General features: G+C 38.7%; 1 protein-coding gene across 3 annotated transcripts; it reads right to left on the bottom strand.

Moving 5' to 3' along the window:
* LOC117946292 (excitatory amino acid transporter 2-like) lies at positions 1 to 24,599 on the bottom strand. Of its 3 annotated transcripts, none has more exons than XM_034874363.1 (11): positions 24,399 to 24,599; positions 10,362 to 10,501; positions 9,254 to 9,406; positions 7,688 to 7,938; positions 7,496 to 7,604; positions 7,098 to 7,224; positions 6,651 to 6,884; positions 5,763 to 5,957; positions 4,628 to 4,762; positions 3,605 to 3,812; positions 1 to 2,577 (listed from the first exon to the last, which is right to left on the bottom strand). In XM_034874363.1, exons 2-11 carry the CDS (start codon positions 10,489 to 10,491, stop codon positions 2,479 to 2,481), a joined length of 1,641 nt encoding a protein of 546 aa, XP_034730254.1. In that variant the 5' UTR covers positions 10,492 to 10,501; positions 24,399 to 24,599; the 3' UTR covers positions 1 to 2,478. The 3 variants fall into 3 exon arrangements, with proteins under 3 accessions (XP_034730254.1, XP_034730245.1, XP_034730263.1); XM_034874354.1 differs by lacking the exon at positions 24,399 to 24,599 and adding an exon at positions 13,308 to 13,585; XM_034874372.1 differs by lacking the exon at positions 24,399 to 24,599 and adding an exon at positions 13,308 to 13,585 and having other exon boundaries at positions 1 to 2,550.
* Positions 24,600 to 25,170: the final 571 nt, after the last annotated feature.

Here is a 25,170-nt window from a genome sequence, read left to right as displayed (position 1 = left end):
TCAATAAACATTTATTTGTTCCATTAATATTTACACACAAGTATTTAAACATTGACACACTGTCAGTCCATGTGCCTGTCAAATATTGTTTGTGCTCTGTCATAGTTAATTTAATACAAGTGCATTCAATCCTGCTTGCATTTAGTCAAAGTCAAAAGACATTCTGCATCACAAGGAACAGACACAAGGACAACATTCAATACATTCTTGGACCGATATGTGCATGAAATCAAAAAGAAAGATAGAAAATATATGTTTCATCTAAAGATTGTACACTTTCACCTGGTCATAGAAAACACCTGCTTCGCTAGGCCACTTCTAAGAACACATTCCTTTTAAGATCAAGGCCCAACAACAAATGCAAAAGATGGAAAAGTGATGTGATGAATTAATAGATAACATGTTTTTGACATGAATCTGGGTATGCTGATAACTGAGCAATACTCCATTTAAGAGGAAGGTGGTGCTTGAGCCATACACTGGATGGCTTTCACACAACTGCCATAATGTTCTCATATCAGTAACAACATTCACTCAGCAAAGAGGGGAGAAATATTCAACTTTCTTCCTTGACAGAAATTTGTTTCTTTAAAATCAGATCACTTGAATGCATCGTATGTAAATACATAACCCTAAATTCACATCCTATTGGGACGAGTGGCCCATAAAAGGAAAAATAACATTGTACTAACACTATTGCGTACAAGTATATAGTTATACTCTTTATAGAAACCTTTAGCATAGCAAAAACAAGTCTGATAGATGACATAACATGTTAAATCCTATACATTATACACTTTATCTAAGGAGACTATATACACAAAGTGCAAGGAGGCACTTTAAACATGAATAGATTAGCCGACGCTCATATGAAAAAAAGAAACCAATTATCCTGTTTGAACCTTGGTTTGAACTACACTCAGCTACTGATTTGTTGCTACGTGGATGACTCAAAAACATGTTTAGCCAACATCCAATGACCTTGTTGTCACGGCTTTAGATTCATGCGAGTGCTGGAGGCAGAATTTAGTTTGCACTTGCTAAACAGACGACACAGCTAATTAACTCATACATGTAATTACAAGCTTTTTATTCCTATGTAAATCTGCGGTGTAAACACTACAATGCGCAAAATCTATGTGATATCTTGTAAGGAAGGCCCAGCCATCCTCGCTTTAAGTGTAGTAAAGCTGGTAGGTGACAATATTTACTTCTTCTACTAAAATGTGAGTCCCAATATTCTATTTGAAATGAATAGTGGTAACTTTTATCCGGAAATGTGTTAGTCATCACACTGACTGCACTCTGCAGTTGACATCGTCAAGGCAAGGTTGTCAATATAGCAAAGAAATAAACAGTTTGAAAGAAAACACAGAGCAATGCACTATAGCCTGCTGAGAGTTTGAGAGACGCCCAACCTTTTTTTCTCTCTTGTTGAACCTTCAACGTTCTTTCCCTGTTAATCCTTCCCTTCCTCTCAGGAACACACATGAACACACATAAATCCCAGTACACAGGCATAAGTTTTTGACTACAAACAGAAACTCAGTGCTTTACACATAAAGAACATGCATACAAAAACATTGTAATAAATAACTGCGGGGGCCCCCTTCACATTCTCTATTTTCTGCCTTACGGCTCTCTGCCACACACCCTGTACTGTCTGTTGCAACATTTAGAGGTCACATCCTCTGCTCTTATGTTCTAAGTCCTAAGCTTCGCTTCTTAGGCTTGGTCAGGTGTGTGTGACATCAAGATGTAATCCCATAAGACAAATAGTCAAAGGTAACTTAGTGTTTAACCATCACGTACATCATAATGCGGCAGGAAGCTCGGTTCTGTTTTCATTAACCCAGTTTGCATTATTTTGAACCTTTGGTCCAGTGTTTATGGGCTTTTTCTAAGAACACAGAACATCACAGAATACTGAAATACACAAATATACATTGATAGTCACAAAGCATTCAGTAATGAAGTCTGATCCGTATCATTTGTTCTGACTCATTAACACCAACCTTTACATCTTCTCTTACTTGGTCCTTGTTTTAAATGTAACTGGCAAGGCCATCATCCACAAATCATCTCTCTGCCCTTTAAGCTACAAAATGCTTTAATAGAAAAAAGAGATGTTGCACTAGGTTGAAGAGTTGTTGTTCTCGTTGACAGAACAGGAAGCTTGCAGCAGCACCAAGTAAGGCCCTGAGTGTAGTCAACTGAACGATTTATTCTTCAAAGTGCATGAAATGCACCAGTTCATTACAGTTGGTGTCAAGTTAGTGCAAATGCAAGATCTTATACAATTTGGGGAGTGATCTGTAGTCTGCTCCAGTAGCTACCCAGATGGGTTGGGTGTCCAACACTTCACTTTTTATTCTTCGTTTTTTTTTGTGATGTTTTGTTGTTGATTTTTATAGTTGTGTTGGCAGAAAGTAAAAGCTGTTGGAACTCAGGGTAAGGCGCAGCAGCACTGGATCTGCTTCACTCGAATTTCCATGGTCCTTCCTCAACAAGAGAGAACCCTGCAGTGTTGCCATTTTTGCCCATGGTGACCTGTAAGCAGTTATCGAGATCGTCTAACTATGGGGCCAAGGCACTGTCATTGATAAACTGTCAACGGTTGGGAGCAGAGAAGCCATAGGGTCATTACATTCAGGCAATTGACTTTGGGGAAGAACTAATGTGTTAATTCCCACCATAGAAATACATGTTATCTACATACACTGATACAATGATACAGTGATGCTGCTGATGTGGTTGGTCCATTACAAGATAATATGAGAACGAGGATAATTATAGTTCAGAGTTGGCCATGTATTTTATGGATTCTCTGCCCAAACGAATTCCAGTAGTCAGTCATTAATAATCCAAATGCAACTTTTGCATGAGCATGCAAAAGCGACATTACACAGACAATGAAATATCAACAAAATTCTACTACTAGAAATTAAAATACTTTTGCTTGTTTTTTAACTACAATGTGGATAGGAGAGGATCTTTGGCATTTCGGGAATGTTTGCATCATTCGGATGAAACATAGTGAAACAGCAGTCTTTATGTATACCACTGGCTACAAAAACTCTTTCAAAAGATGGCCAATGATTGAAAATTGTAATTTGGTCAGGGCTGCCACAAATACATGTCCAATTAGGTAGACAAAAAAAGAACAGTTTCTTAATAAAATCAAAACATACCACAACAAAATACAAGTCAAATATAATTGTGTACAAGACAACACATTGGGAATGGTTGACGCTTAAAATTAAACTTCATGAGAGTAAAACAGAGTTTTCGAAGATGGTGAAAACCAAAAGTATATTAAAAAAAAAAAAAAAAACTTTGCTTTTGTTTAAAATGGTACCACAAAAACTGCTTTTTCATGTAAGTCACAGGTGAATAAATAAATATAGAAATATTTATTTTGCTTTTCACCCCTTTTAAAAAACATGACATGTACCATTCACAATCACCTAGAAACATATACATGTATAAAAGAAGTCACATAGAAAAGAAACACAAACACAAAGAAAAGAATGACGAACACACAGACAGAGTGGGGCAGGATTCTCTACATACAAGTCTCTATGTCCGTTAACGTTAAATGTACCTTGCAGCCGTCTATCAAGATTGAGTTGTGGTTAGTGTAAACATTCTGGTTGCTGTTATTTTCATAGAAGGATTGTGTCCTTGTCATCTCAAGTTCATCGATCCGGGCCTGTTGGTCGAAGGAGTCCAGCTCGTGCTTGGAAAGGTGGTACACGATACCTGCTCCGTAGGAGTCGCCAACCACATTAACTGAGGTACGGAAACGATCCCTGCATGTGGAAGAGGAAAGTGGTGTAAAAGACATGATTGAAATTAATAATGAATGAATAAAATAGTTTTAACTTTAAGTCCATGTTGTTAGGTATGCTTCTGACTTAGTGGGCGTATGGAGAGTAAAACTTCTACTTCTACAGAAAAGTTATCGAAGCCTGACATTTTTCCATCCTCAAAACTTATGTTAGAGGCCGGTAGAAAACTGTACATTCAAATTAAAGTCAAGCAGCTGTTTTGATGCTACTTTGGCTGCTTGTAGATTAGCTATACACTGTACAAAACATGTGTTGCTCTGGAAAGTAGGTAAAGCAATTACCCTGAAATGGAAAATGAAATATATCCAGTATATACCTCATTAAAAAGTGAAAGGTTGTTAATATGGTAAATAAGAAAAGGTGGTGGGTTTATTTTGAATGCCATTTACATCATTAAGACTGTAAAGCAACAGAAAATAAGCTGTCTCTAGAAGTGTTTTGCTCAGAGTTTAACGGATTTTTGGGAAAAATTCTCACAATATAAAGGGCAGAGTTGTTATTATTCAGTTATTCTCTTAAGCTGCCATTGTTCCTGGCTATGCTCTAGAAACCCAGTGAGCATTGTCATTGTCCTTGTTTTCTTGAGATGAAAACAAAAGAGAGAAAATATTAATTTGGTCGTATTCAGAGATAGTCACCATTATTTTAAAATGATATATTCCGAAGTTATCTCACTTTGGTTACTTCAACAAATCTGAAGATAAGAAACCCTTGGATGGTGTTTGTACGTGTCTGCATGTTTTCAGTAATAGTACTTGTGTTGATGTTGAACCTACAGCAGCCAGTCGACAGCAACCAGGAGGCTGATGTCCTCAGTGGGCAGACCCACCGCTGTGAGGATCAGAAGCATTGTCACAAGTCCAGCACTGGGGATACTGGCTGCTCCAACACTGGCCAGCGTGGCTGTCATACTAAATAGGAAGCAAATTCAAACTCTCAGCAGGAGGTCAAACCACAGGCGGCAAGGATGCAACATTCCTCTGCCACTATGTACTCAACATGCAGTTCCTGTGATTCAGTGAACAAATTCATATTTGAAAGGACTTTTCTATCAAAGTATGAGTTCACGGTGCCTAATGATAATTAAGGCAATGGTCTTTCAATATATGCATATACATATATGTATCCACAATGGTACTATAACTCTTCTTTATGTGAAATAAACTAAAAATGTTAACGAGGTTTACTGTATTTAAAAAAAATCCAATGCAGGCTTACGAATGTTTTACCAGTATTTACGAGACTGTCCTCCCCTGAAAAATGCCCACAAGTCGTTCGTTCCAGCAGCACCACTCACATTTACGTTAATAGTGGCAGCTTCCTCTAGCAGCAGCTGTAAATAAGTCGGGAGCAAAGCAGGAAGTAAGGTGACGGAGTGTACAACGCAGGTTGGGATGGTTGATGGGTCAAACAAACACTGGACTTTTAGCCAGGATCATGTCCTGTTTGAAAATATAAGAGTAAACGACAAGTTTTCTTTTAATTTAACGGAACAAAAGGAACTACGCCACATTGTGCACAGCGTGTGTGACCGGAGATGAAGTAACGTAACGATTTGAAACCAAACAACGATCTTTTTCTAAACTTAACTACGTAGTTTTTGGGCCTCAACCTAACCAAAATGCAACCGTTTCACAACATTAACAAGTTTAAAACCATGACTGTTGTGTTCTCTGGTATAGGTTTCCCTGCCACCATTAGGTAAGATAATTTATCAAACACTTTGGTGGGTTGTATTAGAGCGTATGGTTTGGAGGATTTGTAAGTATTTACAGAAGAATATAACATTTTAATAAATATTACTTTTATTCCTTTGCTCAGGCAGATTTCATTGATTTTTTGGCTAATTCATTACCAAAGGATTGCCTTGAAAATGTGTTGTCATATCTGTATCCACAGCCACATTCTCACCTGACAGTAACAATCTGGCCCCAGTCGAGTTTGATCCCATTCATCTGAGCGATGAAGATGGCAGCCACAGCCTCATAAAGCGCCGTGCCGTCCATGTTGATGGTGGCACCCACTGGGAGGACAAAGCGTGTTACTCTCTTGTCGATGCCCAGGTTATCCTCTAGGCATCGGAACGTGACAGGCAAGGTACCGGCACTGTTGCAAATAAAACAGGAAGAATTGCTTTGTTAGGCCTCGGCACCCTATATGGCACTAAAAACTTGCAGAAATAAGGGAATTATTTACAAATTATAGATGTTCTGTTGATATTTAATCAGACTGGGTCGCCCTTAATGTTCCAATAGTTTTTAGAATTAATAACACTATTGTTCTTTTCATTCAGTCATTTATCCCATCTGAACAATTATGATTAATTCATTATTGCATTTGACTATGCAAAGCTTTTTGCGAGTTTCACTTCATGAAAAAAACTAAAAGTTATGATATTTTGAAGAGAATACAGCAGTTGTGACTCAGCAGTTGTTTTGTTGTTTTTGCGTAAGTTTCATGCTGATGGCGGAGCAGTGAGCAGGGCGGAACATTAGTGGACTGAGCTCACCTCAGAGTCAAAGAGTGCACTACTAAAACATTAGGAACAGGAAAGTAATCCCACATGGCAAGGTTAGAAGCCAGTGTTGGCAAGATTACATTATTGTTACCGATTGAAATAAAGGTTACTTTTGCTGTGTAAGAACATACATTCCTCACATGGAGGAAGAGGAAAATTAGAGTATTCACTGAAGCATGCAGCCCACTGGAGAGGAAATTGGAATTATGGTCCTATATCTCAGGTTAGACAGTCTGAATCCTAGAATAGAAAACAGGAACGGAGACAGAAATCCCTCATACCTGGACGCTGTTCCAAGTGCCGTGACCCAAGCTTGGAATATTCCCATGAAGAAAGTGAAGGGGTTTTGTCTTACTATCACAAAATATATCAGCGGAAGGAAGATGCCTCCATGGATGATGAGACCCACTATCACAGTTACCATGTACATCCCCAGCTGCCTCGCAACCACTTCCAAATCTGCAATGGAGATGATCTTGCCACAGATGAGGCAGGCAATACCAATAGGGGAGTACCTAAAGATAGATACAGGATATCTTTTTGATTAATATAAGGATTGTGATGTTATTTACATGTATGTCTGCAGGTATATCATTAGTATTTTGAATATATTGATACATAGTTAGCTGTAGTCTGTGATAAATATCATTTTTGTGGAAGAAAAAACCAGCGGGAATGATTTGGCAGTGTCATTGAATGGAGCGATGCCTGTAGTGGACAACACTTACCACATAATTGCGCCAACAAGCCTCATTACAATCTCATTCAGTACATTGAAAAACTCCAACATCAGCTTGGCCTTTTCTCCCATTTTCCCCATAATAACTCCAAAAGCGACAAAAAATCCAATCAAACCTGTAAGAATACAGAGATGTTGAATTAATGTTACCGAAAATTAATTGCATGGAATTAGAGTGAATCACTCATTTGTTTGGTATGTGTTTTTAATGGTATGGAAATGATAATATTCTTTAAAGTAATGTTATCACAATGTTTTTACAGCAACAAAGGACGTTTTGTTTTTGAATCAATGTTGGTTGGATGAAAAAAAATCAACAACTTTTCATCAACAACTGCTATTTCTTTTCAGTTCATAGTGGGTGTGTTTTTTAGACTTTTTACCTACCCAGGACGTTCATCCCACCCTTGAACTGAAGCGACCTTTTAACTGTGAATTGTGGAGGTGCTTTAGTTCTGTTAGTGGGCACTGGTACTTTGGTGATCACTGTTTGGATCTGGACAAGAAGCAAAGAAAAGAACAAACAGTTGGAGCAACTGACATATGAAGCAGAGGTTATGTGGTGGGTGAGACACCTACCTGCTGAAAGCAGGCCTGCACCAAGTTCTCTGGAAAAAGATTTCTGATGAGATCGAAGAATGCGTCCACGCTAGACACCTCGTCGTTCTTTTTTCCATGTCCAAGATTAGCCTTCAGCTTGGGGTTACCAGGATGGATTAGCAGCACCAGGATCACTCCCAGGACGGCTGCTATCACCGTCGTCGACATGTAGTACACCATGGCCCTGGTGCCTAAGCGGCCGCTGGATTTGGCATCCAAACCGGCTAGTCCTGTTGGCATAGTATGGTTTACAGGAAAATAAAGTAAGTGTCCAACAAAAAAGAAGCATGTCCTCTCTTTGATAAAGTTAGATTTAGTTTGATAAAATACATTTATAATCAGACCAGTTTACAGCATTTTAACAGAGAAGCCTCCACACATAAGGCTTACCTCATTTAGACAAGTGTCGCTGTTATTTACTCACTCACTGTTCTCGCTGTGAAGAAATTTCGTGCAAATGTATTGGAATAACTAATTCTATACCCCAAAATTTCATGACTTGCTTTCAAAGTGAGACGGCTCAGTGGGTCTGGGGTTATGCTCCATTTACGGCAGTAAACCACTCGATAATAAAATGCCTTCAAAATCTAAATGTCATTTATGAAAACCATTACATTTGCCAAGAAAAAGAATAATCCTGTTTTGTATCTACTTTTTTTTTTAACTGTCCTTATCATTCTGAGACCAGAACACTACAAAATCTAAGAAGACGCACACATTGTCTGATGATCCTATTTAAAGGTTCATAAGATCGATAAGATAGGAATGTGCCTTAAACAGCATTTCTAATCTTGAACGTTTTTAGTGGTGTTCAAAGAATGATTGGTGATATTTCACCAGTAATAGAACTTTTGCTACATTGATTTGCCGGTCCAGTTAAAGACACTGAGGGGAAATTACATTGACAGCTTAAGTAATTTTTAAAACCTAAAAGATGCGGTGCTTTTGAGAAAACATTTACGGCTGAAGCCACAGTCCTATTCCTCCACCCCTGTTTAAAACATGAACTGTTTACTGAGGGTAACTGAGTTTGGTAAGGACGGCTTAATAGACGTTAGGTTTGCTCTCAAGGTTGAGGAGAAGCAATATTGTAAATGTCTCCGCACACTGCATTGTCAATAGACAACATTTTAAATATCACTCCAGGATCTTAGGAGCAGAGTTCAAAAAACAAAGTTGCACAATATCTTCTACATGATTTAATGTTTGGAGTTATGACCACAGGTATTTCAGCCAAAAAACATACAACAACATACTTAAGTTTGTTAAAACCGGTCTACAGTGATCTAGATGCCCGTGAACACAGGTGGGAAGCATAACAAAAATAGTTGAAAGTATGGAGAAAAACAATAAGATCTGTGTGCAAAAGAACTGTGGCTCCCATCCTCCACACTTTTGGTTATACACAAAATGTAAAAAAACAACAAAAAACTGCCCACTCTCTCCACTGTCAGGTAGTAACAAGTCGCACCATGCAACCTCATTTTATGACTGACGTCAGCAAACTGAGAGGAACAGTTTCAGCAGCTAAAGTCCTCCACCCACCTGTGACCAGACTGGAAACAACAAGGGGCAATATAAGCATCTTCAGCATCCTCATCAGGATCTCTCCAGGGAAGGCGATGATCATAACAACATCCGGAGGGAGAGGCGATATGTGCCGCAGCAGCATTCCAGCAATGGAACCCAGAAACACACCTGAGCCGGCGAAAAAACACAAATCAAACACAAAGACAGGTGACTCCAAGCCATGAGATACTGACTATGCATCTAACTCATCTGAGAGTCACAGTGCCATGACGTCACCTATACGTACTGCAATCCAGGGCATTTAACTTTTATCTTCATAAGTTGATTATGTTTCACCCTTTAAATAATTAATGACACCAGGGAACTATAGCTTCTGTCAACAGATGTAGCATAGAAAAAAACAATACTGAAGACAACCTTTCCCTTGTTTAGTTTGCCTCTGGTACATTGAAATGAAATATTAAAGTACGGCACTTCCATGTATCACAGTGGGATTTAAATCTATTATGAACCAAGAGAGAGAATATCATACAACTCATCTTCTTTAAAAATGCATTTAACATAAAGACAGAAGCTGTGACTCATTTTCATAATTCAATTCAGTTCAATTTTATTTATAGTATCAATTTAACAATAGTTATCTCAAGGCACTTGAGACCACACTACATAATTTACCCAAGGTAAGGACCCAACAGTTCTAATAATTCCCCCCAAGAGCAAGCATTAGTGCGACAGAGGCGAGGAGAAACTCCTTTTAGGAAGAAACCTGGAACAGACCCAGGCTCTTGGTAGGAGGTGTCTGACGGGGCCAGTTGGGGGTGTGATGAATAGTGGCAATAACAGTCACAGTAAAAGATAATGGAACAGTGACTAGAAATAGTAGTTTTTCAAATACTATTGAGTAAAAGGTTTTGGCTTCATGCAGGGCACAATTGCCTCTCAGCAAGAAAGTCCTGGGTTTGAAGACTGGGGGCGTTCCTGAGTGAAGTTTGATGATGTTTGTCTGTTTTATGTGTGGGTGGGTTGATTATCCAGTGTATGCTGGGAAAGCCTCCAGCCCACTACTGAGTGGGGGTAGCAAATGGATAAATGGTCAATGAAAGTAGGCAGACCAAAAACGTACCAAGGATTGTGAGAGTTAGAACCATGTTCTTCATGACTTTATCGCAAAAACTGCTACACCAACCCTCTGGAGCATCCACAATGGGCTCCATTTGGGGCTCATTCATCCTGACCTCCACTTGCTTCTGCATTTTGTTGGCACTGAAAGAACAAAAAGAAGAAAGAAGAGCTGGTGTTACACTATGATAAATATATCTACGATGTACATTTAAAAAAAAGCAGAAATGCTTAATAATCAAAATTATGTTTAGTAGAAGGAGGTTAAAAAAAAATAGAGGTTGGCTTACACTAGGATTAAGAGTCTAGTGGGACATATTAGTAGAAGTATTCTATGATTAGTGAGCATGAAACGTTAGGAAGAGAGATGTAATGCACCATGAATTGGTCAAAATATATGTGAAGACAACCGCTTGAGTTTTTTTCTAATCGACTAAAGATTTCACTTGTTTGACTTCAGACATCACCATGTCTTAGTTTAATTATTTGAAGAGATATTTAGGTTAAAATGGGATTTGTTCTAAAAATCATATTTATTTGTATTTTATATTGTTATTTAACATCAAACACAATTTAAGTGGCACTTTCAAAAAGAGGAGCCATCTGTTGTTTTGCAAAGTTTATATAAATATAGGAATATTTTAAGTAATTTGTCTGCAGCTCATTCTGGTAAAAATAATCCTGAGAAAATTGCCTTGTCTACTTCAAACGGTGAATCGTTAGTTAAGTGTGCTAGGGAGGAACGTCCGTCTTGGTTGTGCAAGCATACATCATTGGCAATGTGTGTTGGTGGGAACCCAGTGAGGGATCACAATGTTGTCACCTGCACAGGTGAGAGTGGGATCCTAGGGAGTAAAGTGAACCTCCCACATTTATCACTGCCTTTTCAGCAGCTCCTCGCTGGCAGGCACAAAACCAATTTGAGTAGAGCAACCATGTGCACTGCAGGAGAAACATGTCTGTCTAATACCCTCACCATACCGAAAGTAGAGATAGCAGTGAGAAGACACAGCCACACAGGGTTTTGGTGGTTCCAAAACTGGGGAGAAAATGGGGCCCCAACACAAAATGTGAGTTATGATAGCATTCATTTACAGTGCTGCGAAACAATTTCCCAGAGTGATTGAATTCACAATATTGCATTCAAGATTACTAAATCAAAAAAGTGTTCACTTGTCATTAAGAAATAATGAGAGCATGCAGATAGGATTCTGTTCAATTTGTATTGCATACTCTGCATTCGGAATGCATGCAAAGTTGTAAAAAGTTTGCAGATGGCCTTTTAAATTAAGTGCCTGACATGTTCAAACAATTAGCACAGAATCAATAAAGAGCCTGTTTATAATCTGCATTTGAAATACATAATCCCAGTTTTACTCAAATTGAATAAACAGAACACCAGCTGTTAGTCATATCCCCCCTCTTCTTCTGTTGCTTCTGTCCAATGTGAATGCATAGTAATTCATGATAATTAGAGATATTCTATTTCTGTGTTGAATTTAACATGAGAGCAACAAGATCTGCTGTTGTTGTTTTTTTTCCACAAGCAAATACTTCATATATTGTCGCCGTTGGGCAGAAAACTTGTATCTCCATATTTGGCCTTTTTTATTTTTTTAATAAATCAATGCTGTTGGTCACCCTTTACGTCTCTCTGTGGGTTTTACAACAATTTTCCTGAAAAACTGGTTTTGGACAAACAATGTTTTCACCTGACAGCAAAAGTCAGTGATTTGGCATTATTTTTCAGCACTTTGTTATTTATTTGCTGAGAGATGTTGATATGAAACGATCCTCCTCATGCTAGGATCCAGGCCTTGTTCTTACGGCCTCATTATCTCACTGAAGCAAGTATGCTGGGTTTGTTGTGGTCTGCCATAAAGCCTCTTTGACTTAAAGATCAGCTCTCCCCTGTGCAGCCTTTAAATCCTCTGTAGAGCACAGACGTGCACGGTTATGTAACAGCGAATGCCCGTGTCATTTAGACACTCTTTACCTCCATGACTTTAACACCTGGACTATTAATGCTGACAGAAAACCCAACAGAAACATACTGAAGTTTCTTTCAGCCAAGGTGGTGAATAATGTCAAAAAAACGTCCTCCAAAAAAAGTACTTTCCTTCAGGACGATCCACAGTACAGACAAGCTACGAAGCTTTGATTATAGGCACTATAGCAACATAATGCATTCTTTTTCCCACATTCAATAACATGTTTGAGAATTAAATATTTGAATGAGCTTCTGTACCAGACATGAAAGGGAACAGGGAATATATAGGGTGAGGACAGAACAACTGCCAAGTCAATTGCGCCTGTCTGATACACTGTGCTCTAGTATTAATAAACCTTAAGCCTTTTAAAGAGGATAAAATGAGCACCTCAAGTGATTCGAGTTATACAACAGAAAAGGGGCTTCCCAGGAAAAGTCAAGGTGTCACCAATACTCCCCTGAGGACTGTTATGCAGGATATTACTAATTTGAACACTAAAATTAGCTATATGCTCCAAAAGCAGTGCACAAATCATTTAACTCCAAAAAATATTCCTGAAAAAGCAACGTGAGGTTGTTTTCATACCAAACAAAGGAAACTGAACGCTGGTCATTCATTTCTAAAGATCTCTGGCTGTGAGGCTGATGCGAAAGGCTCGGAGGACAGAACATGACAGTGTATGTGCTCTCTTTAAAGAGCAACGATACCGAAATCTAAAAAAAAAACATCCTACTTCCTCTATCAACATATCGCCAACATGATTACTACAGATGTAAAACTGACCCGTATGGAAGTTATTTCTAGACACAATATACACTACCTATTATTATATCATATATGCATCATTCAGATTTCACAGGAAAGCTGCAGAATCTTATTTTGATGGCCACTCTTTAATGTTTTGACCACTCATTTCATAAACTGTTACCACATCAACATGTGCAAATTATAATGCTTACCAGTTGTTTTGTATGTTGATTTGGATTGAAATTGTATTAGTGCAGAGCTACTACACAGCCATCTGTGTCGGTGAAGAATATAACAGAGTCATGGCTCATGCATTAGTAAATCCAGTCAGAACCTCCAACAAGTACTTGTTGTCCCTTTAGAAAGGGCTCTTTGGTCCTTCAAAATCTGCAGATCACTTCTTCCTCAGCGTTGCATGTATGTATATCCACAATCACAGATTCAGGGAGGTGTGTAAAGGTAAACTGACTAACAAGGAGGTCTGACAGGAGTCTGCCAGACACGAAGGGTGGAGTCAACCTGCTAAGAATAGCAAGAGAGCTAAAATCCTTGTTGCTGTCTTTTCTTTTTCTTTTTTCCAGCTTGGCTTTATTTGTTTAGTTCTCTTTCCAGCAAGATTGATTTGCTTTGGACCTCCAAAGAAATAAAGGTTCAGGAGGTCCTGCATGAGTATATATATATAGATGTTTAGAATTGTGATCTTTGATTAGTGGTACTTTACTAAAAACCCAAATTGTGTTGGGTAATTTTAAACAGCTTATTTCATTAGATGTTAAAAATTTGAGAAGAAACAAACCAATGCATATTCACCAGGTCAATTTTTTAAGCGGCCACGTTTGCAACTGCAGAACTTAAAGGTGCAGTAGGTAAGACTTCTAAAATTAACTTTCTGTCTTTCTGAAAATGGACCCATATTTGAGTAGTACTACATGAAGCAGGTAATTTTAAAAATAAATCTGACTCCTATGACACCACATTCAGTCTGTAGTGTGATTAACCAAAATCCATCGCTCCCTGTTCAGATCCTCCAATCAGGGCCCTAGGGTGGCGTCTAACTGCATGTCAATCACTGCTCATGCACATATTCATTCTACCATGGTTGGGGAGGAGCTTTGTAGACCGTTTGGGCTTTAGAAGAAGGGGGGGGGGGGGAGAAGTTGTCCATGTTGAAATTCATTGGCTAAATCCTGGATCTTTACAATCCTGCCTAAAGCACCTTTAGGTACAGACATTTCGTTAGAGCCACAGCGTGCATGGTTTGCTTGGCTTTTATTTTGTACAGCCCTTTTAAAAAAAGCTTTATAATCTTGCCTGTACATATATTGTGTCTCATGTGACTTTCCGGTTATTAATCAGAGTCAGGTAACTTACGTTAAGAAGGCAAATCAAATGTGTACTGATCCTCTGTGCCACCATGTGGGGAATTTGAAAATGACTAAGTCCTACTCATGTGCAAGCAACACATGATAAGATGGTCTACAAAACATGACTAAGCTTCTTTCAAACTAAGAACTAACTAGTTATTTTTAATGTTTTATGGTTTTTTTTGCAATGCTTTATTAATATGTCGGCCAGTAAACAGAAGACAAACATTTTAAGGTTTAATGTCAGGTTCTTAACATACTTTTAACAATAAACAATAACTTAACTGAATTAAGCTGCAAAAAGCTTCAAGGGGAACTCTTTTAGCAGAATAAAAGCTTAATTGAAAGCAAAACAGGACAAATCCGATCACAGCTGTTTCCTCCACACAGTTTTGAGCATTTAATCAGACATCAATTACGTCTTATATTTGTATATTATTTCATATTTATTACTATAATTAGACTTACTTTAATGGAGGCTTCTGCATTCAAGTGGCTTCTGGCAGTTCTGTTCCTCAGCTAAAAACTACATCAGATTGCTTGAGATGACTTGATAATTTGGATGAAGGCAAATAAAAAGCAAATCAAGCCAAATATGAACTTTTCGGGATTTTATAAATTGTGTGTTTGATGTATTCCAATAATATAACCCTGAGTGTTTTCCCATTCTGCCCGCTGCCTGCTCTGCCAGCATTAACTCTTGATCTGATTTGAGGTATTTACAGCAACAGCTGTATTGTGCAGCTGTTGGTGGTTCCTAGTTATTGAGTGGTCTGCATATTATTATACTCAAAGTGTGAGTTTTATAGTTTCATGGCGGGAAATTGCCATTGTACAAGCAGTCATTGTGATGGTGTTGCAATCGCAGCATCACTCTTGAATGTTATGTTGGGACTTTTTCTGTGGTTGATGATAACCAAGGTGTCTGGTGTCCTTGGAGCCATTTTAACATTTTGACAGTCATCATGCCCCTCTTTGGTCTCATATTATTTGTCAGTCACAATGACTTGCAGTGTCTTAAAGTGCCTGTATTTTGTCAAAAAAATAACATTTTCTGGGATTTGGAGTGTTGTTTTGTGTCTCTGGTGCTTCCACATGCATACAATCTTGTAAAAAAAAAAACATCCACGCTGTTTAGAGTAAGATACAGTTTCTGAATGTCCTCTGCCTTCAGTCTCCGGGGGAGTTTTTTAAAATCTGCACGGCTTTCGACGTCACTACCCGAGACAAGGTGGCTAACCGTAGCAAGGCAAAACACTGCCACAACACACACTAGTTCACCACAATCTCCAAAAGAACTACTTCCATGTCCCTGTTCTGCAGGCATTCCACAAGTGGCCCTCGTCTAGAAGAAGTCTCCCAGCTAATCCTGCCTTGTACTGACCAAAGCTCAAAAGTTATCTAGCTGATGTGATCTTACGTAGCTACTGCACATTTGTGACATCCAACAAAGATAGTTAAGATGTCTCACTCTGTAGCTTAAACAGAGACCTAAACACACAGGGTGAAAACAACCTCAAAATGTATCTGAATTGAGCATTATATGGATGCCCTAAAATTGAATTAAGCCTCATCAATTGTTATACATGGTGTAATATAGTTGTTAACACTAGATCAGCCATGAAAGCCAAGCTTTTGACTGTTTTGAAAGTTATATACTGTATGTATAAAATTTGCTGGTACCATACTTTTCCTTAAAGAGTCTATATTTTCATTTAAAATTGTTTTTATACACATTACACAAAAGGTAAAAACAAAATGACACGGTCACATTGAATGGACTCTGCCGGGCGCTCGCTCTGTGAATGACCAGTGACCGTCTTTGTGTTCATATAACTTTATACATCCTCCAACTGGCTGGAATCATTGCACACATCCTCTCCAAGGAGTTCACTGGCAGGAAAATTGCCTGGAGCAAGTTCATGCAGCAACTGGCAGAGGTGCTGAGAGCGGAGTTTAGAGAGAAGAAAAGGGCAGCGGGCACAACAGCAGACACCAACACTTAGGCAGTTCCCGGTTGGGTTAGGTTATACATGTTCAATTAAGATACTTTTAGGGGTTATTTGCCTGTTATGAGCTATTTTGAATGAATTTCTAAACCATAATTTTCAGATACAAATGTAGCCTATGAAATAATTATGTTTTACTATGCCATGATGTTAGTTATTGAAACACCTGGACTACTCAAGTGTAAAATTAAACTTGTTAAATTGTACATTTTGGTGTTATTTTGTTTTTCTAAAGAAATCCTAACACAATACAGGCATTAATATTGCAATTAGGTATTAATCAAGAGAGATTATAGAGTTTGGAATCTGGAGGTCAAAATGACAGCTCATAACAGTTCTAGTAGTTATGGAATCCCGGCACGTCTAGTGTTAAATGGGACTGTGCAGGTTGACTATGATACTTTATCCCTTGACGTGGCAACCATCAGAACGTCTCTTTACCCAGAAAACGACTGTATGGGTCGATTTCGCAAGCAGCTTAACGGCCAACTGTAAGGTTTCCAGTTAGGCGGTGACCTCTCGTGACATTCACATTTAAAGCCAATCTCTGATGTTTTACTAACCCTACATAAGTATTGTTGTCGCCTACATTTAAATAGTTCAGTTTCACAACATTTAACTACATGTTTAAAACTGATGCATAACGGACGCACATGACCATATTATCCCTGCTGTTTGCAAGGGTTACTGGATAGAAGTTTGTTGAGGAGGTGACACTTTATATCTGTGTTATATCTATATCTGTATAGATAAGTGTGTGAAGACAGAAGAAAGACAATCTAAGAGCAAATGGCAAAGTATTTGTCCACGCAATCCCACAGCCTGCGATGCCTTTTCTGGACCTCATGCTGCAACACCTGACAACATACACCACACTTAGACAGCGGGTGTCTATAATTAACTAATCTGTTCTGAGCCATCCTAATCCAGCACACATACACACTGGCCCTCATTTATCAACCTAACGTAGATATGAGCACAGAAATCCTCTTACGACAGGCTTCATGTGGGATTCCTGAAACGTTCGTATTCCACCAATCAGAGCGCAAGAATGCTCGTACATTGAAAAATGCAGCAGCAATAAACGATCGTAATTTAAAGGTCAAGCCCCAACATATTCTCGGTTTTGAGGCCTCGCCCCTACACTTACGATACGATATGGCCAGACTTACTCCGGCTAAGAAGCGGCCCTTTCCAGAGGTGGAGATGGGAACCCTGACATCTCAGTTTAATTTCTAGTAGCGTGTGTCCTATTTGGCCTAAATACTGAATACTGTAAATTTACATTTACATTTAAATACTGGTATTTGACTGTAGCAAGAATGGCAAGAGATCACTGATGCAATCTACAGTGTTGCCATATTAAATCAGACTCCAGCTGAAGTTTATTTATTGAATACATCATTGACAAAAGTCTACTCCTAACAGTAATATACAGGCTTCAAAATGCAATCTCTTAGGCCTACATTTAGGTGTATATAAATAAACATTCATGAACACTTATTTTACTCATGTTTTCTCATGTCGGTCAACGGCAGAAAGAAATCCTTCACTTTTGGCCATGAATGACACTTCCAAAGACAAAGGAAAACCAGAAGAAAAAAAAAAATTTCAATGCACAATCGTGTTTCCTGTATTGAATATCAATGCCAAACATAACGCTCTACCTTTTGAAAGTGAGGAATAATATCCTGTCTCCTTTGCATAGCCCCCCTAGTATGAAAATTTGCGTACACGAGGTCAGACCAGACATGAGATTTTTTTGCAGCCTGCGCTCATGTTCAATCTCATGAATGCTTTGAGTTTTGCGTAGGAGTCGGCGTACACCCGTCCTACGCCTGTTTTAGGTTGTGTGCACGTTTCATAAATGAGGGCCACTGTGATGGATAAGACTCACTCAAGAACAAGAATACAACTATGATATTTTAGAACACAATTCCACAAATCATAAAACAAAGCTCTCATCCTTTGGGTGCTCCTCGGTCAAATACTGATATTCTTCTATTAATCCAAAATTATATTGGTTTCAAAACAACACTGAGCAAAAGAAACAAGTCAGCAATATAGATCTGTGATTCAGGGAGTGCATATGTCTGTGTGAACCTTCTTCACACACTTAGCTGTCGCACATATCTCTGCTCTACAAAGTCCCAATCACCACAAATTCTACTCATGAGTATCACTGTGTCCACCCCAAAATTTAGATCTGCTCTAAAACTTAAGCCTAGTCCACACGTACTGTACGTGTGTGTGTGTGTGTGTGTATATGTATATAAATATACTATATGAATGTCATTGCTACATAATCCAACAGTGCCATGACACAGACCTCGAAACCAAAGCAGACAGTTTTTGGACAAGTTCGTCAGACTTCTAGTTAGCTGGTATTCTTCTGGTAACAGCTTTTTTCAGGCTTCTGATTGGCCAACATCTTCTTTTTATATGCAATATTGGCTGTTACTTTGCCTGTAGGGTCGGTGTGCGCCTGACAGCGCTTCAATTCTGTTTTTGTATGGACAGGATTATTTAGAGAACAAACAAAAGAAAAATAACATTTTGAAAATACGTTTGTGTGGTCTAGGTTCTCTTTCAGGCCATGCTGCATCCTTCCACAAGTATGTTGTAGAATGTTAAGCAAATATCATCATCATTGTTTGATCACATTAGATCAGCATATCAAGTTCAATATGCTTGAAAGTTGCCCTTTGCTGGGTGTCATCCCCCATCTCTATCCCCCTTTCATGTCTATCCACTGTCTCTACACTATAAAGGGAAAACCCCCAAAAATAATCTTTAAGAGGCAGAGCCACATTATGAGTGGCCAGTATGAGAACCATTGTAATCCTAAATGACCAAGAGTCATCAAAAACCTAGAAAAAACATTTTCATACCAAAAGGTATTTGACTTATCAGTTTGCGATGTACAAGGGAAAAAAAGGAAATACTGTAAATATCAACACTGACTAAAACCTTTCTGCTGCCAGCAGGCAAATAAAATATAACGACTACTACCCGGCTCTTTTTCTGGTGGTTTACAGTATAACCACCTATCAGCCAGAAAGCCATTACCCACTTCATGCTTGGTGACCCACTTCTCTACTGTACCTAGTAGTCCGCCCACTACATCAACTACAACAACACCACTGAGTACATAAAAAAACAACGGAATAAACGATAAATTCAGCAGCAAATGCTATGCTGGCAGCATTGCTTTAGTGGCGTCAGTTGAATAAACAAGTGAATGTTAACAATAAAGAACACAAACGTCAATGGCCTACACGAGAGAGATTTAATTTTAACCAAAATCTTAGTAATGTTAAAATAACAGGTGCAGTGACACAGGTAGAGGAGAAAGTCAGTTCTCAGATGTACAGGTCATCTATCTTAACCTGTTAAGTTAAGCTAATTACTGTGCACGCCCAGAGGGAGTTCTTTTTTTCTGTTTCTAAGAAAGACTTATAAGCCTCACAAGTTTTGTCAGTGATAGTGTCTCAAATGAAGAGTTATTCTTGTATTCATATATGTAAAATACAGGTTCACAGTGGAATCTCACACCTTCCAAAAAAACTTTTGTTATTGTACCTTTAGAGGTGTTTACACCTTCTACATACTGTAAATACATGTTAAAAAGAATAGAACACCCAGCCATAACCACTGTTACATAACATAGACTTTTGGTTGCTGTGGATGTGGAAAGTCCATTAACTGCAGAGATCTCTTTAGGATTCAACAATCGGGGTTCAGTCAGTCAGTAAAATATTGATAATTCAAAGGGCCAAAAACAAAGAGGATTACTGGGCTGCTCTGATGGTTCCATGTGCCAATGTGTCAAACTGTCAACCCTTTTAGGGATTTCATGCTGTCAGATAAATAGGATATGCTTTACAGGTTTAGAAAGCTCCATCGGCTATAGAGAAAAGCACATTTCCCAAACTACATCCCTGGAGGCTGAAAATCTAACAATGCTTTCAGGAAAGTTGCCATTCATGTTCGGATTCAAAATCTGTCACCAATTAATCAACTGTCTGATATCTATAGCCAATTAAAGGATTTGAATACAGTTTCCAGGTTTAACAGCCAGTTCTTCCACTCAATGCAACCCATTTGACATTATGAATATAATTACAGAAACACAAAATGTTCCTTCAGTCACTGCTAAATGAAAACACTGCAATGATTCTTCATGCAGACCAGTACGTCTATATTCAAACCTGAAGCCCGTCTTTCTTTATAGAAAAAGTGAGAAAATTGCAAGTGATGTGAGAGACTTGTCTTCACAAGAAATGCTTCAAGAGGTGTTAGTCTATAGCGCAGTTAAGCGGTTGTCATAACACTTTCACAAATGAAATATACAGTATGTTATCTGTTTAATCTCTAAGTCAGAGGAACACTATTTCAAAGTGCTTTATGTTTTGTAGGTCCACGCAACAGTAATTATTTATGATGGTTGTTTGACATTTCATTTTCCCTGGAAGTACTGTTGCATGTGATATTGCCTTTTTCATTCAATGAAAAAGCACAAACTGTAAACTCAGGAAGGGTACTTTTTTACACTCAAGATCTCAAAATCATGACAAATTGTCCAAGTTCTGGGTTTTTTCACACTAAGTAAGCAAACAAATTCATTGTTGTGGTGCTTGTTTAAAATAGGACTGTTACTTTTTGCAGTGTGTAATATATTTATAATTTATATTTATTATATTTTATTATTCTTTTACACGTGGGCGGCTATTTTCATAAACGGACATTTCAACCTTTCCGTTTTCAAAAATGACATTGTGCAGAGCTGTAAGTTTTCAGAAAAGTATTCGGGTACACGTACCCGTGTACATATATATGCCGTCAATACAGTCAAGAGCATGCCAAACCTGTAGGTGGCAGTGTAACGAGATGCTCAAGCCCATGTTAGCCAATCAGAATCCCGAAAATAGCAACAACAGCAACCAATTACTTTCTCTCTTTTCTCTTCCTCCCTTCCTTAGCTGCCTGAACCTCTGTTTCTCTCAGTTTAGATGCAAACGTGCAAACGAGGATTTCCAAAATCTCCCCTTTGCCCGTTTTTTTTAGATAGAATTGTTTTCAGAGGCAAATTCTCCATTTGCATGTAAATGAAGGGAAATCCATTCTCAAGGAATCTCCATTTTTCAAAATACTCATGTACCTGTAAACTGCCCCACTGGAAATCCCTAACGTTTTTAAATGTTGAACAGCCAGAATAGCAGACCTTGCTGCCCATGAACACAGCAGAATAGTTACACCATGTCAACAAATCACAGATGAGAATCTTGAGGGGTGTTTCCATGGATTCCCTCAACACTCACCAAACATCAACCTCACTGAATGAATCAATAAATGAATGAATCCCAAACACTCTCTGGAATACTCTGAAAGAAAACATCAGTTGATATCTATTGATGCTAGCCCGAAGGGATAGGGGTAAACATTCAACCATACTAAATTAGGAATTTTCCCTAAATACCAATTAACATGTTTAAATCACATGACAGAAATCAATCTTGCTTGAAATGTTGGAAATGTGGATAACTCTAGGGAAAATGTATGCTGTTTCAGACTTTAAATGAAGATGAGAGAATCATTTGAATCACTGATTCAATCAATCATTGAACCATCATGAGAATATAAATAACAATCATAATAATGTACGTCAACGTTATAAAATACATGCAAAAATGCACATATCAAGGAAGTCTATACAGTGAGTGTTGCCACTAATGGCAACCCTTTTTGGGGTTTATAGAGGCATTATGCACGGCTGATCATCCTGATTCACTGATGATTTTAATTACATCTGTCTTGTAAGAGCAGAGATTTCAGTTGGCTCTGAGCCAGAGCTGAGCACAAGCTCCTGATTATAAGAGTTAACTGCTCTTACTGATGCAGGAAATGTACAATTAAAAAATTTCGGATAGATAAGGAGCTCTTGACTTGCTCTGCCATCATGCCCTCCACTTGGGAATGAAGTTGGAAAGGAGCTGCTTTGATTTCAAATGTTTCCACTAAGACACGTTTCACAAAGTCTCCTGTTCCTTCGTTACGCAGAGCAAGGCAAATCAGACATGAATTATGCAGCTAGGATATGTTAGGTGGCTGTCTCACAGGGAGTTAGGTGGGAAGATTGATATCAATTTCCATCACTGTGCATTCAAACCATTGTTACAGAAAGTCATCAGCTTAGTTTAGCTGGGAGCAATGGGAACCAGCTAGCATTGACCCAAAAAAAGAAAAATCCTTCTATAACCTGCTACAAATCCTGTTTACAAGGTGTATCTTAATAGCTAGAAAGCCAGCCTCAAAACATCCAGGTTTAAAGTTTGGAAAGTTTGGCAAGCCGGCAACCTTTGGGACAGGACCTCTGAGCTCTGCTGCATGCTAGCCAGTGTTCCACCGTGGCGTTCGGGGGGTGAGGTGAAGGATAACCTGGCATATACAACACAACTGTAGCATGGAGGGAGATCAGGAGGCTCTCATCTGTATTAGCAGCTCAATGTTAAGCTGCACATGCGTACATGAATGTTAATGCTTGAGTGCAAAAATATACCATTAACACATTTTAATAGAGAATATTTAACCTGGGACCACAAAGAAACAGAAAACTTATTCACCGTTGCAATTTATAATTTTATCGCTATCTGCCAAGAAACATTCAAAAGCCAACGCACAATGGACAGACAATGGCTGGCGTTACTTTGTTTAGCAGAACAGACGAGACCTAATGTTGGTCTAACCAAACATAGGAATTTAAGCTTTCCAACTGATTCTCTGAAACCAATGCACCAAATGCTCGCCGCACAATAAAACAGCTGAAGGTGACGCAGCAAAGCAGATACACTGTCAAGCAGTAGGCAACGTGAGTACTGTCCCCACACATGGATGGCTACAGCAGGAAGGAATAAATTAATGGAAATTGTTATGCATCAATAAACACCAGTGGTACCAAAATGTATAATATTATACATTTCAGCCTATACAACAGAATATATACAATATTATCTACATTTCTAAAACGAGGCTTTCTGGGGAACTCATGGGAGGCTGTTTCTCCTCAGGGCCTCCAGTGAATTTGCTGATGTGATGCTTGAAAGTTTCTTTGATGCACAATTGAATGTAAAGGAGCCTTTTCCTTCAACATTTGTTTTTTTTTACAAAACTTCTCCCAGGTATGTTCCATATCGCTGCTTACTGAAAAATGAAATTTTCTAAAATCATTATTACATTTATGCTATGTGGCTTTGATTATGTCGGTAGTCAAGTTCCCTAACAACAAGCATACATCATAAGAAACTGTCTGATATGCTAGCTAATTTTACTGAGGATTTACAGTAGAACTCTGCGGGCTATTCTTTTGAACTTCATCCTCTTGCAGCCTTGTGTCGTGTTGGGGAGTGTAGTGGGAGTGAATCTCACAGAACACCATATCTCTAATGATGCACACGTGGCCCAAGGCCAGCAGCTTTGCATTGCTTTACAAAACACTGTCACTTCCATTAAATGCACGGGTTGACTTATTCATGTATTCATCTTTAAATTCAACAGTTTGTGGGTTTCTATAATTTTAGGCTGATACAACGATTAAAAGTGACACCAACCATTACATTCAGGTATGCTTAGAATTTGGTCACAATACTAGCAACATTGCAACAACTCCTTCTTAATAGCTTCAGAGCCATACAGGGACACACAGTGTATGTCTAACTAAGCAACCATCTTAAGTACAAGGAATGACGTTACAGAGGATGAAGCTATGGTCTCCTTGAGGGAATTCACAGGCCAAACTGTTTTGCTCTACATTTTGATTACTTGGCCTTACCTGTTTTCCAGTTAGACACACGTACAACCGTTCAATGTAAGAAACCGATACACAATACAATACAGTACAAGTGTCTAGCATCTTTAAATGGAAAATGCTCACCTGTGGAAGTCTTATCTTGTATTTGTTGGCTTTCCTAATTGGAGTTAATGTTAATTTCCTTCAGGTGTTGGTACAATTAAAGCAGCGTTCAGATTTGCAGGGCTTTTGGAGAGAAATCTTACAGGTGATGCAGCAGGTTCCTCCTCTCCTGCTCTTATGTAAGGAAATGCGTGCACCTCCCTCTTGCAACAAGCACACTGATGCACAGACAGCAGGGTGGGGGTTTGAGATGGGAGGTCAAGTCCTCCTCCCAGGTGTGGGTGGGGTGTTCGCTCAGTTGAAGAGTAATAGATTAGCAGACTTTCACCACATTATTAGCATCATGATCCCATACAGTGATATGGAGACCTAGCTCTGCTAGTGAAAAACATTAAAGCCAAAGTCCATATTGTCAACTCATATGCAGAAAAAATTATAAAAGTTTGAGACTGTATTTGTATTGACAAGAACTTAACTATCATTTGCATGTGTTTACTTGTGGGGCTCTTTCTATGATGTAGGGATGTGCAGTAGAGTCACTAATGGGTTTACAATTGCAGTCAAGTGCATTTTCTTGACTTCTGTATTTGATCTGTCATCTCGTTTATGATAGAAAAACAATCATGACCCGCTATGTTGCAAACACTTTGCAAGTTGCAGAGACTGACTGAGCTACTCATTGTTTAATTGGCTGGGCTTAAAATGTGTCCTGCGCAAAGCCGAAGAGAGCACAGCGAGTGCCTGCGTCTCAGGAGTAAGAGCTAAGTTTAGCAAATCCTCTCAGTGTGTTTTT

Source organism: Etheostoma cragini, chromosome 1 (genome assembly GCF_013103735.1).
Source record: "Etheostoma cragini isolate CJK2018 chromosome 1, CSU_Ecrag_1.0, whole genome shotgun sequence".
NCBI lineage: Eukaryota > Metazoa > Chordata > Actinopteri > Perciformes > Percidae > Etheostoma > Etheostoma cragini.
Note: the sequence above shows the minus strand (reverse complement) of the source record. Positions and strands in the feature narration are given on the sequence as shown.

Coding starts and splice junctions, on each gene's coding strand:
- LOC117946292 (XM_034874363.1), bottom strand. CDS start 10,491: ATGCAGAAGCAAGTGGAGGTCAGGATGAATGAGCCCCAAATGGAGCCC. Junction 7,939..9,253: donor TGTTTCCAGTCTGGTCACAG/GTGGGTGGAGGA, acceptor CTATGCCAACAG/GACTAGCCGGTTTGGATGCC. Junction 3,813..4,627: donor GTTGCTGTCGACTGGCTGCT/GTAGGTTCAACA, acceptor TTCCACATGCAG/GGATCGTTTCCGTACCTCAG.